The sequence below is a fragment of the Panthera pardus genome, unplaced genomic scaffold (genome assembly GCF_024362965.1).
Source record: "Panthera pardus isolate Hobbes unplaced genomic scaffold, ASM2436296v1 HiC_scaffold_17, whole genome shotgun sequence".
NCBI lineage: Eukaryota > Metazoa > Chordata > Mammalia > Carnivora > Felidae > Panthera > Panthera pardus.
The window spans coordinates 44,431,980-44,449,527 of NW_026526732.1; the positions used below are offsets into that span (position 1 = coordinate 44,431,980).

General features: G+C 40.5%; 1 protein-coding gene across 11 annotated transcripts in view; it reads left to right on the plus strand.

Moving 5' to 3' along the window:
• Positions 1–540: 540 nt before the first annotated feature.
• FAM184A (family with sequence similarity 184 member A) overlaps positions 541–17,548 on the plus strand; it is a 121,759-nt gene continuing 104,751 nt past the window's right edge. For all 11 annotated transcript variants that reach the window (XR_002072072.2, XM_019418213.2, XM_019418210.2 and 8 more), the window contains exon 1: positions 541–833. Coding sequence is in view for 10 of the 11 variants with exons in the window: in XM_019418213.2 (XP_019273758.2) it covers positions 666–833 (168 nt within the window). In the remaining variant the exon portion in view is untranslated. The remainder of the gene's footprint in view (positions 834–17,548) is intronic.

A 17,548-nucleotide genomic window follows, 5' to 3' on the forward strand; every position in this document is an offset into this window, starting at 1 on the left:
CGCCCAGTTGGGGGCTCAGGGATCCCCACGGCAAGGTGAAGCACCTGGCGGCGCGGTCCCAGCGGGCCCTCCCGAGGCGCCTTTTACCCGCCGCGAGGCTGCGGGGCTGGCGGTGGCGGCGGCCCGGGGCGGGGCTTGGCTGCGGAGAAATGACGTAGTCGTCCCCGCGCGCTCCGCGGGCCGCGCGCCCTGGTAACGGCGGCTCCGCGGCTCCCGCGTCCTCCTCCATGTCCCGCCTTCCCCCGCACCAGCCCGCCCCGTCTCCTCCTCCCTCCGCAGCCCCGGCGGCGGCCGTCTTGCCAGGTCCCTGGTTGCGGGTGGGAGCGGGACTTGCGGGGCCACGCTGCCCACGACGCCCCCGCCAGGAGCCAGCTGGAAAGCTGGCAAGAGCGGGTCGGGCCCGGAACCGCCGCCGCTGGACCCCGGGCGTCTGCCCCGCGCCGGTGTCGTCCGCGGCCTCGAGCCGGCTGGGCTGCCCCGTCCCTGGACGGGAGTGACGGGGAGGGGGGGGTCGTGGGCCGGAGGGCGCCTGCGGCCGCGGCTGTCAAACGCCGGGGGTCGGGTCCGGAAGCGGCCGCCCGGGTTCTTGCCTCCCAGACGCTGTTGCTCCTCGGCCCGCCCCCGGAGCGCGAGGACGGGTGCCCGGGCCGGGGTCTATCGGGAAGATGGCGACCCCGGGCATGAGCTGGCAGCAGCACTATTACGGCGGCCCGGCGGCCGGGGCGGCCAAATTCGCGCCCTCTCCGGCCGCCGCGCAGCAGGCGGGGCACAGCATGGACTACAGCCAGGACCTGCACCTGAAAATGAGCAAGAAAATCGCCCAGCTCACCAAGGTAAGAGCGCGGCGGCGGGGTCAGCACGGCGGGGACCCCATGTGGGCCGCGACGGGCTCAGCTGCCAGGCAGGGAGGCTGCGAGCCTCGCGCCCGGGGCGAGTTGAAGGGGGCTTCTGTGGGGAAGCAACAGCCAGAGACTAAGCTCCAAGAACCGTTCAAACTTCGGTGGAACGCCGGAGACGTTCATTTAAACTAGATAACTCACCCGCACGGCTGGGTTCATGGGACTCGCACCCCGCTGCCCTTTAGGGGGTAAGCCAGCACAGAACAAATTAGGATCTACTTCCTTTATTGCACAATAATAAATCACTTTAGTTTTGCTCTCCTGTATCTGCCCAGACTTCACGAGCCTTTATACTACTGTATTAAGTACAGTACCGTATTTACCCAACAAGACCCGGAATCTTCCCAATTAATCAGTATCTTCTGTTGGATACGTACTTAGGGGAGAATAAACCCGAACAATGTAGGAGGGTAAAACATACCTTGCGTGCCATTTTGGGGATTTAATGAGTCATTCCTTACCCTGACAAAATGTCAAACACGGCTTGTTAGATGAATCATGTGTCTGCGCTTAGTTAAATGTTTCAGTCTATCAAAAGATAATTTTCAAAGCGCATAAGTCTGCAAATTTGGCCAACTGTAGTTAGGATGGTGAGCTTTTTTCTAGTTAATGTTGATAATGAGAAGTTGATATCTGTGAAGCAAGAGCAATTTCAGACCAATTCTATTGCTCTGTTTAGGTATCATGAGCAATCTTTCAATACCTGTTAATGAGAACAAGTGATTCGTGGTTTCAGAAAGTTAGTAGAGGTGATCTCAATGTGTTTAAGCTGAGTTGGCTAACCACTTGTTAGTAGTGTGGGTATGATGAAGAGAGGTGGGTATCATGGGCGTTTACTAATAGTAAGAGCTAATAGTAAGTACTAATAGTAAGTCTGACTCTTTCAACTCCAAAATTCTCATTTTATAATTCCAGTACTAGTTGGCACTATTGAGAAGGTAGAGTAAGACAGAGCTGGAAGAAAGGAAACAGGAGTGAAATGGGAATGAAAAGAGGGTAAAATGATTTTGGTGAAGAAATATGATTGAGGGTAGAAAGAAAACTAACATGATAGGATGAAGAAGGAGGTCTCCTACAGAAGAGCATTCAAGGAAAAAGGAGCAAGAACATGGTGGTAAAAGTCAGCCACGCAAAGCAGGGCGACACTGGGGGAAATTTTGTGTTTTGGTTTTCATTTTAGGTCCACTCTGTCTCAGAGCTTACTATGTGCCCAGTTTTTACTGCCTAATCTTGTGACAGATGATTCCCATATTCAGAGGAAGGAAAGCCCAGGAAGAAACAATAGTATACCATCAGGGCATTTATACGTTTGGGAGCTCAAAGCCGGGTTTCCAGAAATCATGTTTGGTCTTCAGAATACTGATGTTCAGAATGAAGCACATGGTTATATATTTATTCTGGCTTTTCTTATGGTATGTCCACAACACCCATTGTTCTTATTTGAGATTGTAACCCTCTAGGTTCCTGCCGTATGTAATAGAAACAAGTTGGTAGTGGAACTGTGTGCAGTTGAATAAAAAGTTTCTCATCTCTCCAGTAAACTACTTTTATTTTTACTACCTACCTTTTTCGATTTTCTGTTCTTTTATCAGACAAAAATATTAGTACAACTATTAAAGCTGAGAGTACCGATAGAAGCTGCTATCACCTTCTCTGATTACTCACCTTTACTCTAATGAGGCAGGAAGCTGCCCCCATACCATTGCTCCTCAAGGCTCCAGTACTATTCCTAATCTTTACTGAGTGTTACTTGGACTCTCTGATTTAGTGTTTATAGTTACAGTCTCTAAACACCCACACCACCTTCTCTGCTAAGTGCCTCGGACATTTAATCTCTTACACTAGAGTTTCTCAGTCTTGGCATTGTTGACATTTTGGATTGGCTAATTCCTTGTTGGAAGCAGGCAGGGCTGTCCTGTGCATTATAGGATGTTTAACAGCATTCCTCTTGTTACCTAGTAGATTCCAGTAGCACTCCCCCCCTGCACACACCATCATGACAATGACCATGTCTGTAGACATTGCCAAATGTCCCCGGGAGGTGGGGGGACTCCTCTCATGTTGAGAAGCACTGACTTATACTGGAATATCTATCCCACCCTGTCTCTTGCATTTATTACTAAGATAAGATGTGACAATGAAATAATAAGATAATAGGACTCTACCGGAGCCAACATCCTTTAGTTCTTGAAACCTACAATAAGACATGCATCCCTTATGTACCATTTTGGAAACTGTCCAATTTTACAGTCACAAACACTTCTTGTAAATACTGTACAATCAGAACAATATGATTAATATATCAACTGTTAGAAACTTTACTGGTATCTGCTACATAGAATTTTCACTCAGGAAGGGTTTATTCACATTAGTAGAAGTAGGTTGGAAGCTTAGCGTATATTTCAGAATTAAACATTATAATCATTAAAATAGGATATTCTATCTTCTGGAGAGAGTCAGTAGTACTCAGCTCTTCAGCATTATAATTAGCGTGGCTTGGGAATCTGACTTTCTTGAATTAAAACTCCTGCTCTACTGATCACTAGTAATATGACCTTGGGAAAGTCATTAAATTCTGGACCTCAGTTTCCTAATCTTTAAGAGAGGGATGATGATACTATAACTCTCTAAGATAGTAGGCTCTTAATTCTGGCTGTCACTGAAAAGAGAGAATCTGTGCCAACAGAATATTAATAAAATAGTGGATAATATATTTTTAAACTCTTCCTCTCTTTTTAAAATAAACTAGTTTGCATTTAGTAGTATTATTATATTGTATTTATTTAGAGGGTTTTCTGCTAAGTTTTTAAAAATATATACATTAATTCTATTGGAATCGCCGAGTTTAAATTTTTCACATGTATTCTGCATTGTTGTAGAACAGTATTGAAAATACATGCATTTTTCAAATACTTGACTAGTTATGAAAGGTTAAGGATGAAAGTAATCTGTATTATAATTAAAAAAAAATTTTTTTACATTTATTTTTTGAGAGACATAGAGAGACAGAGCGCAAGTTGGGGAGGGGCGGAGAGAGAGAAGGAGACACAGAATCTGAAGCAGGCTCCAGGCTCTGAGCTGTCAGCACAGAGCATGATGCGGGGCTCGAACTCACAAACCGTGAGCTCATGACCTGAGCTGAAGTTGGATGCCTAACCGACTGAGCCACCCAGGCGCCCCTCTGTATTATAATTTTGTACATAGTAAGACTCAATATGTTTTTAACTAAAAAGCCAGCTCAGCTGCAGACATATCTGTTCAGATTCTATTTCCCTAGAACCTAACATAGCAGCCATCTCCTAGAAAGAAGAACAGTAGTTTTTAAAGCACCTTTTATATAAGGGGCACTATCCTAAATGTTCGAGATATAGCATGGAGCAAGACACAGTCTCTGCCTTTTAAAGTGAATCTGTTATATTCAGGCCACTCCAGCAAATTTTAAGAATCAGTTTTAGATTCTTGAGTCATGTTATGGCAGGTTTCTGGGATTGTTAGTGGCTGAACCATCTTAGGATAGGCAGAGAAGCTGGGTGGGTTGAGTTATGTTTAATAGGATCACATTTGTGTGCTTCTCTACTCTCTGCTGTGTTGCCTCTTTATTGTATTAGGGTGAAAAGCAATATATGTAATGTAATTATCAAACAGCTTTTTTTGTGTGTTACTCATTGTCCCTTTCAGTTTGTGAGGCTGGCTCATCTGCCTGTAGATAAACTTGACTTTTCTGGTGGCTGTTAGATAATACAAGTTGTCTTTCAGTAACTAATTGCAGAAGTCTCAATTTGATTATTAAAATGTTCAGTGCCAACAAATAAAGACCCAAAACCAAACCTAAATTAAGGACAACGCTTCTCCCCCATGCCCATTCCCAGCTCTGCCCACTATGAGCGGGAAGCCAATAATCAGGAAGGGGGGCATCATGACTTTTTTTCTTCTGCCTGGGCTTTTCTACTCTTGCTTTGTCTTGCTGTTCCTGATTTAACACCCCCTCTACCCTCCCATCCCTGTTGGAAAAGGAAGAAGGGAAGAGAGGAAAGACTAGTAGCAAACTTCACTTGAATGGTGCATGGTGATCTAGCTTCAGTGCTGTTATAGATTTGGCACACATTTAAAGCTCATTCTTTCCTCCTGTGTCTTCTACCTCCTGCCTCCATTGCTCAGGATTCCTCACTTCAGATTGCTTGACAGTGAAAATGCATCTGTATTCTGGCTTGTTGCTTACTCCTTCCTCAGCCTCTTGGATGTTGCAGGGTCTTCATGTTTATTTTGCTGAGGTCTGTTCAAGCTTCAGGTAACCCTCTTGGATACACCTAGGTGACGCCACCCCAGCTTACTCTGTCTCCCATAGGACCCACCTTGGTCCATGGGGAGCATTCATTCTTTGTCCAGACAAAGAATGTTAGTCATATTTGAGTGGTTTGAATTGATTTCTTGTATTTTATTAATAGGCACAAAAACTTGATATACTGTTTATCAGTTGTCCAAACTTTTATAAAGGGACGCCTTTAGAGTTAAAAAAATTTAGAGCTGGAAGAAACCACAGATTCTGACCAGCCTAACCCTCTCATTTAATAGGTGTGGGAGTTGAGGGCCGGAGTCATTTGAAGATTGTACAGCTTGCCCCCGGCAGAACCTGAACACCAACCCAGAGAGAAGGGCAGCTGTGCTAGCAGGTCTCTTTTCCCTATGTCTTCCTTCTTTCTAACTAATACTACTCACTCATTTTCTAAGAAGCTGGAGACTTGTTTTGGTGGTGGTTTTGTCATGTTGGAACCATGTTTCGTCCACCATCTCAATCACAGATTTCTTGGGACAGTGAACCCATGTGATGTGCTGTCTCTCCGTATTTACAGGTTGTACAGTTTGCAACTGTGGCTTTGGCAAATTTGTAACAGAGCTATTTTTTGTATTCTCAGGTAAATGTCATAATATTTTTATGTTTTCTTTAACAGCTTTAGTCATTCCAGACTTAAAAAATGTTTTAATTACTTTGATTTGGAGACTGTCATACTTGGTGTCAAAGTTACTACTAGGGGGTTATTTTAAATTTTTTTCCTTACACTGCTTGCTTTCTTAATTGGATTGTTGCTTAGGTCTCATTCCTGAAGGCAGGAAGTTGGAAGTTTACCAGTTTTTCTCCCTTCACCCCTCTCTCTGTGTTAGTTGTTTGTTTATGAAAATTATTTGCTGTCTTTTAATTGCCAACCTCTTAAAAAATGGTATGAAAGAGGAGGTTCAGCAAAATGTTAGTGAAACAGTCTGGTCATTTTAATTGAATTAGTAAGTAAATCCCTATACTTTAATTTTGAAAATTATTAGTATTTCTGAAAATGTTGTACCTCATAAATTTGAGATGAGAATGCAGAGTAAGTTGGGTCTGTAAAACCATTTAGCTTCTGAATGATAATAGGAGGTAATTGGTGGGGGGAGGGGGAATGGAGGAATAAAAAAAGAAAACCAACAACTTATTTTCTGTCCTTTCAGCTTATCTTGGGAGATGGAAAAAGTTTCTAATCTTTGAGCATTCAAATAAATTTGAATATTATGCCATGAGATCGGATTGATGTGAAAAATGAAAATTTGTAATGCCGTATTTGTTTTTTCACCACTGGAAGTTTCTATTTTGTAGACCACTTATGAGCGAGAAGGACATTAAGTAAGCCAGTCAGAATTGGTATGCCCCTCAGTCTATTTTGCAGATAAACATCTGAGGAAAGGTGGGAGACAATTGCTAAATTAATTCAGGACTTTTTTTTTTTTGGAAATAAAAGCGATGTTAAAAATGGTAGTTTGATGTGGGGAAATATTATTATCAAAGTTATATTTTATATCCCAAGCGTGATCTGAGCCCCAGAGGCTTTTTTAGATTGAACTGGGAACTTAACAGTTCTTTGAAGTATTGAAAATAGTCTCTGACTGCCAATCAATTAATATATAAAGGTGAATTTTGGAAACACCGGTCTTTGCAAGTTGGGGATTACCAGTTATGGTCCGTATTTTGGTATACTTAACATTTGAGACCAAAGCAAGTATTTTAGAAAATAAACTTTTTATTCTTAGCTTTCTAAAGTTAAACTACAACAGTGAATACTGTCATTTGTAGGTCTCAAACTTATTTCATTACTGATTACATCTTTCCCACTAAACCTTAATGAGAATGTACACAATTAGTGAAGTTGAATATGTAAATTTTTGTCCTATATCTTTTACCTTCATTTTGAGATATAAAGGGAGGTTGAAACTACCAAAGGACCTATAGTAGATGGAAAAACAAAAGACTTAGTGGTCAACCAGAATATTTGGGATTTGAACAGTTTAGATTCAGGTCCTAATATGCCACCTAATTTATTACAAAGGATATAGTATTTTTTTTAAATGTTTATTTATTTTTGAGAGAGAGAGAGCGTGCAAGTGGGGAGAGGCAGAGAGAGAGGTGGCAGGGACAGAGGATCCAAAGTGGGCTCTGCACTGACAGCAGCCCAATGTGGGGCTCAAATTCATGAACCATGAGATCATGACCTGAGCCGAAGTCAGACATCTGACCAACTGAGCCACCCAGGTGCCCCGAGGAGATGTATTTTTAATGACTTCTAAAAATTATGAATCTATATTTCTTTATTTATATGTACCATTTCTATTTTGAGATTTAAAAATGAAAATTTGGTATACAAAGTACATTGCTAATATTTAAGTTATCCCTAAAATTCACAATTTTAGTAAAATATTAAGATAACCCCCTATTCAAAATTATTGGAGGGGTTATTTTAGTTAACTAGAAGTTACCATAGGGATTAATAATTTTCCATCTTCCAAAATAATATATTTACATTTAAACCATACCTTCATAAGTTCCACAGAGTCCTTTATTACCTCTCCATCAGTGTTACAATTTCAGTATATGCATAGAAGATTAGGCTAAACCTATACTAATCCTGTGGCAAATACTGAAATTTTATTTATTTTTTTTAATATTTATTCTTGAGAGAGAACAGGGGAGAGGGCCAGAGGGAGAGAGAGAATCTTAAGAAGACTCCGTGCTAAGCATGGAAACTGACGCGGGGCTCCACCTCATGACCATGACATCATGACATGAGCCAAAATCAAGAGTCGGATGCTTAACCGATTGAGCCACCCAGGTGCCCCTGAAATTTTATTTCTGAATAAATTCTGTTACTTCTTGTTTTATTTACCCTGTTTTCCTCATAAAACAAAGTGCAAAGTTTGTGCACAAATTCTAGACATTGGCTTTCTGGTTGGGAAGATGTTGTTTATTCTGCTGAATGTGCGTCTGTGTGCTCACAGGTATTTGCATTTTTCATCCTGTTTTTTCTTAAGCACGGTGGTAACAGAATGTCATGTCTTTCAGAAAACATTTCATAACTGAAACACTAAATACCATCTCAATCTTATTCTTAGATGTTTTGCCTAGTGAAACACTTTAAAAACAAAGCGTATGTAATTTTGAGGGGAAATTGCGTGTGTACGTATGTATGTTTGATATAATGGTCTACCCACAATAACAAAAGAAGATCTACTTAAATTTTTTTTTAAGTTTATTTATTCATCTTAAGAGAGAGAGGGAGAGTGAGAATCCCATGCAGGCTGACATGGGGCTGAAACTCACAAACTGTGAGATCATGACCTGAGCTGAAATCGAGTCAGATACTTAACTGACTGAGCCATCCAGGCGCCCCTGAAGATCTACTTAAATACGACTAAAATAGAGCATATAGATCCATATGATTGGTAAACTTTTGTTGAATGCTTCGTCCATGAAAGATGCTGTGCTAGGTACTATTGATTATTTGATACTATTCATTTATCATTCCACTTTTGGACTATATATATTTTTCATTTTGTTCCAATAGATCTGTGAGAAAATATGACCAGAATGAAATAGGTGAACATTTTAATCAACAGATTAATCTGATAATTTTAAATGCTTAATTATGGGCAGCTTTTTGGTTTGTTTTGGGTAGAATTTATAGATCTCATTTTCTTAGATAAACTAAGCTAGTCCCTTCCAGTGTCCTCTTTAATAAGGTTTTTAATAATAATTTAAAGAGTAACATCAACACATTCTCTGGTTACAGATTTATAACATATTTGTCCAGGCGGTAGAGGACTTGCAAGGGAAATTTCAGTTTTCTGAAACCCAGGAGTTAATGGGACTGTATTAGCTTTAGGTCTCTCATGGGCAGGCCAGAGAGCCACAGTCCCATAGCCATATGACCCAGTGAAGCAGCAGTGCCCATCATTATAGGTCAGAGGTGTGGTTCAGTGGGTTTGACAGACCCCAGTTTGAATTTCAGGTTCACTATGTATTAGTGTTTTACTTTTAATAAGTTTTAACCTGTTAGAGCCTCAGTCTCCTCATCTGTAAAATGAGAATAACAAAACCTATCTCATAGAATTATTGTAGAGATTAAATGAAATAATTTGTGTAGGAGAGGAGGTCAGTAAATGCCAATTTCTACCCATTTTCCACACCCCTACCCCTTGGCTTAGCGTTTGCTGATACAGTTTTAACGAGTATGTTTTTGTATATATTTTCTCTTTTGATGGAGATATATTCTACATTATTAGAGACCACAGCTATCAAAAGTAAAGGTTTAACAGCAAATAAAATACAGTTGGTTCTTATTATTTGAGATGGTTGTATTCTATGAAGTTATGTTCTAGGGGAAATATAGGGTTATGTTCCTGACACCCTCTGGTCACATTTTCATCAACCAGTCAACACATAGCCTTGTTTCATGTGTGTTTCTGTTTAACGGCACCTTATTTAATATATCTTATTGGGGCGCCTGGGTGGCTCAGTTGGTTAAGTACCCAACTTCAGCTCAGGTCATGATCTTGTGGTTCATGGGTTTGAGCCCCACGTTGGGCTCTGTGCTGACAGGTCAGAGCCTGGAGCCTGCTTTGAGTTCTGTGTCTCCCTGTCTCTCTGACCCTCCCCTGCTCACACTCTGTCTGGCTCTCTTTCTTTCAAAAATAAATAAACATTAAAAAAAATTTTTTAAATACACCTAATTGGTTCATTAACAGTGAACTCATAGGCAACAGTGTATAACTCACGTGTGAATGAAGATTAACAAACTGTGAGTGTTAAATTGTAAGGTTACATACAAATTTTAGCAAGTCGACAAACTTGGAAATATGGAATCCATGAATGATGAGCATCTACTGTATCTAAGAATGGATACAGAACTGCATCTGCTGTTTACTTAGCCCCTGCCCTGGGTTTTCAGCTGTTGTTTTGGGCCTGTATGACTATGACTCTTATTAACACCCTGAACACCCTCACATGAGTATGACTTTGACTTTTATTATCCCTCTAAGCACCCACAGATGAAAGGGGTAGAAAGGATAGTGGGGGCAGGAATACTTATCTTTTGTGTGAGTTGCCAGTCACCTAGTAGCCAGCCTATAATCATAAACATGGGACAAAATTGCACCCAGAGATTCTCCTTGTATATAAACTGTGATCTTCACAATCTGAACTTGAGTCTACCACATTGCTCTAGGTCAGAAAAAGGAATCAAATATAAAAAATATTCTATGGCATGGAGTGAAACCTTTGAAAATATAATGTTGACTTATTTTAATTAAAATAGTCTTATTTTTTTTTTATATTCATTGTTTAAAATATGTTTGCAGTTACTTCCTTCTCAGCATAAACTGTCAGTGTGGGAGTTGTTTTTGTTAAAAGCCTTTGTATAGGTATCTAAAGATAACTACAAATTTTATATTCTCTGGGATTCAGCACATTTGGTTGGAAGTTTCTGAATTAACTATACAATGTGCAGAAAATTTAACTATTCAAATATAGAATATTTTGGCATATAATTAGACTTACTGTTTTTTTTTTATCTTGACCTATACCTTTCTTAAATGACCTAGAATATGTGTATTTTCAATGTTGTTAATAGTAGCGTATGTTCATATTTATCCATACCTTCTTGTCCCAATCCCCTGGTGATTATCAGAAACTACCGGTGAGAAAGGAGCCCAGATAAGAACACTCTGTGGTTTTGAAGGAGTTAGCAAAGTTAACTGGCCTAGAAAAAGTAAGACTTTGAATTCAAGCCACGCCTGCCATTTTGATATTGTTCTCTTGACCCTGCATATCTTTAATTTCAATCCCGAGTCACCTTTCCTCTTTGTTTTCTCTGTTTCTGGATTGTGGAGCATTGCCAGAGAAATTTTGGAACTGGACTGTGGCAGAATAATGCTACCCTTCCCTTCCTTACCCCAGAGATGTCTACAGCCCAATCTCTGGTATCTTTGAATATGTTACTTTATATTTGCAGATGTGACTAAGTGAGGGATCTTGAGATGGAGAGATTATCCTTGATTATTTGGATCGGGCCAGTATAGTCATAAGAATCCTTCTGAGTGAAAGAGGGATGTAGGTGAATCAGTGCCAGAGTGATGGGACATGAGAAAGACTTGGCCAGCCATTGCTGACTTTGAAGATGGAAGGTGGCCATGAGCCAAAGAATACAGGTGGCCTCTAGGAGCTGGAAAAGGCAAGAAAACAAATTATCCCCAAGAGCCTCCAGATTTTAGCCCAGTGAAACTCTTTTGAGACCTCCAGAATTGTAAGATTAATAAATGTATGTTGCTTTATATCCCTAGTTTTGTGACAAATTGTTATAGCAGCTAGAGGAAACTAAGGCTTGGACATTGATAGCTCTGTGCAACATCATATGATCCAATTTTACCTGATCACACCGTGTTGCTGACTTATATTATGTTGCTGTCTCTCTGAATTGCCCACCGTTGCTTCTTCTCCTCTTAATGTATACACATCATGTAGATAAGCTGCTTTCTATTTTACTAAAACGGTCAAGACTACCAAACTTCAGTTACTTGTCTGTAAGGATACTGGGGTCATTCATTCCTTGAGAGAACTTTCTCCTGGTCCTGCCACTTTAACTGTCATGTATATGCTGTTTTTCTGTGTCTTAAGTAGCTCACTCTTGACAGGGACAGATGGGAATCAAGGAAACTAATTGGGAGGGTATTGGAATATAGTATTGATGAGAGATTATGAGGCCCTGGATTGGGACTGTGGTAGTAGAGAGAGCAGAGAGATTTGGAAAATCTTCAGGGGCAGATTAAAGAAACAGGAAGTAAACTTGTCGGGACTTTGTGACAATCTGTTGTAGTGGAAGATTAAGAATAATAGGTCTCTCATCACATGGTAGGTACTCGTGAATGAATGTTAATGATTGAGTGACTAGATAGATATTAACGTCAACTGAGATAGGAATATGGGAAGGACATCTATTTCTGTGTAACAAGTTACCTTCAAATTTAGCAGGTTAAAACAACATTTATTATCTCACGGTTTCTGAGGTTCAGGAATGTAGGGGTCACTTAGCTGGGTGGTTCTCAGGTTACAGTCAAGCTGAAGAGTTGACTGAGGCTGGAGGCTTCATATTTTAGTTCACTCCTATGGCTGTTAGCAGGAGACTTTAGTCCTTCACCACGTGGGCCTCTCCACAGCAAGTGACCCACGGGGATTGGAGAAAGAGACCAAGGTGGAAGCTATAGTCTGCGTAACATAATCATAGAGTGACATATCACCACCTTTGCCATATATTATTTGATTACACCAACCATGGTATACTAGAGGTGGTAGCTACACAAAGATTTGAATATTGGGAGACAAAGATCACTGGGGGCCATTTTAGCGGCTGGTTACCCCAAGAGAGAAGCAGAATTGATGGGAGAGAGATAATGAGTTCACAGTTTGAGATGGCCATGTATATCCAGATAGAAAGAGCAAACATTTGGATATTCATTTTAAGCCAAAAGGAGAGATCAATACTAGAAATAACATTTACAAGTCATTAGCATATAGGTGGTAGTTAAAATCATTAGTGATTGGGGCCTTAAGCAGAATAGAAAATATTTAGTATAGTTGCTGGGGGAAGAAGGAGAAAATCACTGACCAGAGACAAGTGAAAGGATCCAGTGAGATGTGTTGTTGTCCCAAGAGGAAATTAGATGTGGTATTTGGTCTCAGTTTAAATGCATCACAGTTTTCTGTAAAGTCCTATGCAGTCCTGTGGAGAGGACCATTGTTCACCAAATGTAGAAGAGAAGAAGGCAGTTCTTAAATGATTAATCCAGAGTCTTTGTTTTGACTGATGGGTATAACGGAAGGACTGAGGTTAAAAGAGTTAACTTCATGGGGCACCTGGGTGGCTCAGTCAGTTAAGTGTCCCACTTTGGCTCAGGTCATGATCTCACGGTTCATGAGTTCGAGCCCCGCATCAGGCTCTGTGCTGACAGCTTGGAGCCTGGAGCCTGCTTCAGATTCTGTGTCTTCCTCTGTCTCTGCCCCTCCTCCACTCATGCTCTGTGTCTCTCTCTCTCTCTAAAAAATAAATAAAGACATTAAAAAATTTTTTAATTAAAAAAAAAGAGCTTCGATAGATAGTAGTTCAGTTAATCTACCCTTGGGCTGCATGCTGCACGGAGAAGGAAGTGGGGTTAGGACGGAGCTGATAGATTAAGGAAAATTTAGGAATTGAGAGGACCATTGGTGTGAATGTAGTTAATTCCCAGAAGTTGAAGGTTTACAGCAAGGAGTTATAACATGGGAGGGGGGCTATTTCTGAGGTGGAACAAGTTAAAATGAGATGCAGAGTACGGTCTTGAGAATGTTTATAGAGGAGTGACAGTTGTTAGAGTTGGTCTTTCAGATTCTAAGTGAATTTTTAAAATTTTTTAAAAATGTTCGTTTATTTTTGAAAGAGGGATAGGGAGGGAGGGAGGGGCAGAGAGAGAGGGAGATACAGAATCTGAAGCAGGCTCCAGGCTCTGGGCTGAGGGCTCTGGGCTGTCAGCCCAGAGCCTGACGCAGGGCTTGAACCCACAAACTGTGAGATCATGACCTGAGTTGAAGTCAGATGCTTAACTGACTGAGCTCCCCAGGCATCCCAATTCTAGATAATTTTTGAAATCTCCAAATGTAATGACATTTGGGATAGGAGGGAAATTTATGAGTCCCATGCCTAAATATATACTAAATGTGGGCAGTGACTTGGAGGCTGGTTTATTACTATCATGAGGCAGGTGCAGTGATGAAGCTAACTAATAGAACAATTTGTCTGACTGTGGCATGTTGCCCTTTTTAGAAGGCAGCATTGAGTAGCTAGGTGAATGCCCAGATCACTTCCACATCCCATGATAAGTTGGGTGCAGCATAGGATATGGCTTCTGTTGGAAGAGAATCTATGTCTTTGGCTGAGAAGGGCAGAAAGGGGTTCTGAGGATGTTAAGAATTAGTTTTATTTGTGTGGGTGGGTAGTAGGTGTTTGATCTGATATTTAATTATCGGCTCAGGGATTGCAAAGAGTATAATAATATGGGCAGTGGTGGAGGAACCAGGGGGTGAAGATGGATACTGGAATTTAGCTTTTGCAGCTATTCTGTAGTCATATGGCTAAATAAGGTGGAATATGTTGTCTTAGAATGGAGAATCTTATTTTGCTTGTTCTTTTTTTATTAGCAACTGGAACACTATAGGTCTTCAATAAATATTAAACAAGACACTAGAATTTTTAAGAAAAAAGTGATATATTTGTGAATTATTTGACCAAACTGTCTTTTCTAACTTGATTATTAATTTATATAAAATTTCTGCATAGTTTGTCATCCTTAATTTTTTTAATTAAGGAATGAATAAAAATACCAATATTTTATTTACTAAAATAAATATGGGTATTTTTTCAGGTTTTTGCCTTTTTGTTGAAAAAAAGTTTTAAAGGTTAGACTTGAAAATCACATTTTACAAAATCTAAACATCTTTTAGAAAACTAGAATAGAAGTTATTAAACAAAAGAAGAGAATCGTGCCAAATATAACCTCTGGAATTCCATGTCTGAGGTATGGAACTTTGCCTGTTTTACTTTATTCCTATATGGGTAGTCATGCAGTAGCCATTTTGAGGGTCTAATAAGTGCTGGACACTGTGGAGGACACACATAGGTCAAGGAGCTCATCCTTCAGGAGCTTATATAAGCTAACTGATGTACAAGAACATACCTGAAACAGAACATACCTGAGACAAAGCAGTGTTTGGCAACCCTCTTCATGTTTCATGTCACCTGAGCAAAACTGGCCAGATCAGTAAGAAGAGCCTTCTGATCCTTTCATTTCCTCTACTGAACACAACTGTTTTTACAAGATGGGAGACGGTGGGCCTAAGCCGGCTTGTCCCGTGCATACGGGTTACTGGTTCTTGGAAGGACATATCAATAAGCAAAACAATTAAACTGAAAAATGTGCAATACTGTGTGTCATGCACTGTGTTAAGCATTTTAGATACACTATTCTGTTTCATCATTTTAACTTCATCAACTGGATATTATTCTCTTCACTTTACAGGAAAGAAACCTAAGGCTTAGAGATATTTAAGGTAACTTTCTTAAAGTTAGTTGTAAGTAAGGCTAACCCTGGTTACCTGTCTCTGACATTCTGGAAATCCTGTGGATTCAGAATGATAAGAACAGAGCACATATAGAAGCTTCAAGCCAGCTCATTCTATCTTACCTCATATCTCTGTCCCTGGGCCCTAGCTCCAAATGCAGGTCCCCGGGGTCACCTAGCTTATCCTCAGGCAATTGTGTGCTTCCTTTTCCTGGATGCTTGTTGGGTTTTTATACTTGCTGTCTAGAACTCTTGCTCCCTACTGAACAAACGTCTCTACAGCCATATCTTGTCATCAAATACTCTATCTGCTTGCTTTATTTGAAAACCTGACTCTCTCCCTAGGATACTGCTTTTCCCATTGCCTTTGTAGGTGACCACTACTCATTTTCACACACCTCATCAACCGAAGGTCCTGAAGACATCTTTCTTCTAGCTCTCATTGCAGCCTGTAAACCATTACTCCTAGACTCTTCTGTAAATACAGTTCGTGAGGTGTAGGACAGCTGTCTCTTCCTCCTGCACCTCTCTCTTTGTTGCTTCCCATGCTAGCAGAGAGTTGCTGTCCATGGGTGACCCATCTAACATCCTAGTCTCACATTCTTGACCTTTGCAGATTCTGTGGTCTTTAACTTTACTCAAGCTACTTGATAGATTTTCCTCTCAGTTTTAAAGTCCAGAATAACCAAATGGATGGCACTGTAAAAATTTGTTGATTAAATCGATGGACTTCTTAACTTTTCATTTCTCCCTTCCTTTTTCACATTTTACCCATTCTCCAGACCCTGTGGTTCTTTTGTGTCTTCATTTTCTTTCTATTCATCAGCCCTTCCTTGCTTCACTTTGTTCTTTATCTGTCATAGACTGCTTGTATTATTACTGCTGCCACTATCTTGCCCAGTGTTTTTCCACTACACTTTCCAGACCAGCAAGAGGATAATATTGGCCAGATGTGCAGCTTGTTCAACCTAGCATATGTCAATAGGAAAGCAGAATGTCCATGTAAGCGCCCCTAGAAGGGCCCAGCTGAGTGGGGTGAAAACAGAAGAAACACTAGGTGGGAATGCTTGGATGACGCAAGTGAGGTCCAGGGGATGGAGTTTCCAATTGTAACTGGAATGATAATATCTGATTTTAACTGAATATCTTCTGCAAAGAAAAAACTTTAATTAGAAATGACTAAATACTTAGAAACAACAGGACTAGTTTTTCTCTACCAAGTAGTTGCAAATTCATAAAGAAAATGAAGTTCTGTATTTGGGACCTTTCTTGCTTCTTGAGAAAGGCCTGAATTGGAATATACTTACCTCTTAGGACTACCTTTGCTGCACCCCAAATGTTATGGGCTGCTGTATGTTCATTTTCATTTGCTTCCATGTATTTTTAAAAAAAAATTCTTCTTTAATTTCCTGGTTAACCCATTCATTCTTTAGTAGGATGTTCTTTAACCTTCATGTATTTGAGGGCTTTCCAAATTTTTTCCTGTGGTTGATTTCAAGTTTCATAGCATTGTGATCTGAAAATATGCATGGTATGATCTTGATCTTTTTGTACTTATTGAGGGTTGATTTGTGACCCAGCACATGACCTATTCTGGAGAATGTTCCGTGTGCACTAGAAAAGAATGTGTATTCTGTTTAGGATGAAATTCTGAATATATATGTTAAGTCCATCTGGTCCACTGTGTCATTCAAAGCTATTTTATCCTCCTCCTCCTCCTTCTCTCCCTCTCCCCTCCCCCCTCAAAAATTAATAAAAACATTAAAAAAAAATTAAAAAGGGCGGGGCGCCTGGGTGGCTCAGTTGGTTGAGTGTTCCACTTCAAGTTGTGATCTCATGGTTGGTGGGTTTGAGCCCTGCATCGGGCTCTGGGCTGACAGCTTGGAGCCTGGAGCCTGTTTCAGATTCTGTGTCTCCCTCTCTCTCTGCCCCTCCCCATCTCTCTCTCTCTCTCTCTCTCTCAAAAATTAATAAAAACATTAAAAAAAAAAGCTATTGTATCCTTGTTCACTTTCTGCTTAGGTGATTTGTCCATTGTTGTAAGTGGGGTGTTAAGGTCCCCTACTGTTATTATTATCAATGAGTTTCTTTTTGTTTGTGGTTAATTGATTTATGTATTTGGGTGCTTTCACATTGGGGTCACAAGTATTTATAATTGTTAGATCTTGGTGGATAGATCCCTTAATTATGATATAATGCCCTTC